At 39.1% G+C, this 1,832-nt stretch overlaps 1 protein-coding gene across 1 annotated transcript; it reads left to right on the top strand.

The window, feature by feature from the left end:
• Nucleotides 1-348: 348 nt before the first annotated feature.
• On the top strand, nucleotides 349-1,290 carry LOC116867431 (olfactory receptor 4F6-like). Its single transcript, XM_032857067.1, has one exon. The coding sequence runs from the start codon at nucleotides 349-351 to the stop codon at nucleotides 1,288-1,290; it is 942 nt and encodes a 313-aa protein (XP_032712958.1).
• Nucleotides 1,291-1,832: the final 542 nt, after the last annotated feature.

Here is a 1,832-nt window from a genome sequence, read left to right as displayed (position 1 = left end):
GACTGAAGAAGCCCAAAATTGCAAAATAAACATGGTAAAGAAACTCTACCAGGCAGCTGTTACTCTTTGCTCCTAATTCCTCCATTTTACCTGCCTTACTTATTCTCATATGATTTCTTTCCCTGTCACCCTAGCTGGACTTTTTATTATCTGATTTCTATTTTTTTAATCTTCCCTTCACCTGCCCTCTCTGTAGGTGTTCTAACTTCAAAATTAGACACTTGTAACATATTTTACACAAATCACTGATGGGCAAACAACATATCAATGTTCACTTCCTGTATTTCTCAATTCTTCCTTATTTTCTACCTTTAGAATACTTCAGCATCTTCTCTACTGATTAAGCCAATGGATACAACAAATGACTCTGTGGTGTCTGAATTTGTATTGATTGGACTTTCAAATTCATGGGAGATGCATCTTTTCCTCTTTTGGTTCTTCTCTGTATTCTACATGGGAATTATCCTGGGAAACTTCTTCATTGTGTTCATGGTAATTACCGACTCTCATTTATACACCCCCATGTACTTCCTATTGGCCAACCTCTCTCTACTTGATATAGGTCTATCATCTACCACAGTCCCTAAAATGATCTCTAATCTTTTCACTAACTGCAACATCATTACCTTTCCCAAATGCATGATACAGATATTTTTTATTCATTTCGTGGGTGGAGCTGAAATGGTGGTGCTCATAGCCATGGCATATGACCGGTACACTGCAATCTGTAAGCCTCTCCACTATCTGACCATCATGAGCCCCAAATTGTGTGTTTCCTTTGTAGTGGCTGCCTGGATAGTGGGGATAATCCATGCCGTGTCTCAGTTTGTTTTTGTCATAAACTTGCCCTTCTGTGGCCCTAATGAAGTAGATAGTTTTTACTGTGATTTTCCTCGGGTCATGAAACTTGCTTGTGTAGACACTTACAAGCTAGAGTTTGTAATCATCGCTAACAGTGGGTTTATATCCATGGCTACCTTCTTCTCTTTAATTATATCCTATATCTTCATTTTGGTCACTGTCTGGAAACGTTCTTCAGGGGACTTGTCCAAAGCATTTGTCACACTGTCAGCTCACATCACTGTAGTGATTTTGGTTTTTACACCATGCATGTTTCTCTACGTGTGGCCTTTCCCTACAACATCATTGGATAAATACTTTTTCATTGTTGACTTTGCTATCACCCCCCTCTTGAATCCTGCCATCTATACATTAAGAAACAAAGACATGAGAGTGGCCATGAGAAGACTGGGCAAACGGATTGTGGGTCCTAGTGGGATCTCACGATGAATGGAGCAGATCCACGTACAACATGCTTCAGGCTCACCAAGAACACAGCAAGTTATGTGACTGTTATCACTGCAATGGTAAGAATTCTTTTAGGGGGTGACAATTTAGCAAAGGTCCCCCTGTATAAATTGATTGTTTAGTTAGAGGTGACTTTATTTTGTTAACCACAGAGAATAAATTGACTTCACCTACTTATCAAGAGGAGAGATGAGAATAGAAAACTGAGCTGATTTTCAGAAGTAAACTTAATATTTGAATGCCATTTTCTGGGTGGCATTTTCTGTGACTTGCTAATTGTATTTACTCTCAATTATGAAGAATTGATAAACATAACTCAGAGTAAACTTACGATTTCAATAAATAAGGTGCATTTGGGTGAATCAAAATCAATGGTCTATTTTTTAAAGATTAATTTATTTTAGAAAGAGAGAGTGGGTGCATGAACAGTGGTATGGGGAGAGGCAGAGAGAGGAAGAGGGAGACAAGCAGACTCCCCACAAAATGGGGAACCCAACACTGGGCTTGATCCCAGGACCCTGAGA

The sequence above is a fragment of the Lontra canadensis genome, unplaced genomic scaffold (assembly GCF_010015895.1).
Source record: "Lontra canadensis isolate GAN:19392208 unplaced genomic scaffold, GSC_riverotter_1.0 scaffold12, whole genome shotgun sequence".
NCBI classification, from domain to species: Eukaryota; Metazoa; Chordata; class Mammalia; order Carnivora; family Mustelidae; genus Lontra; species Lontra canadensis.
The sequence above is the reverse complement of the archived record's forward strand: the minus strand, read 5'-3'. Positions and strand labels throughout refer to the sequence as shown.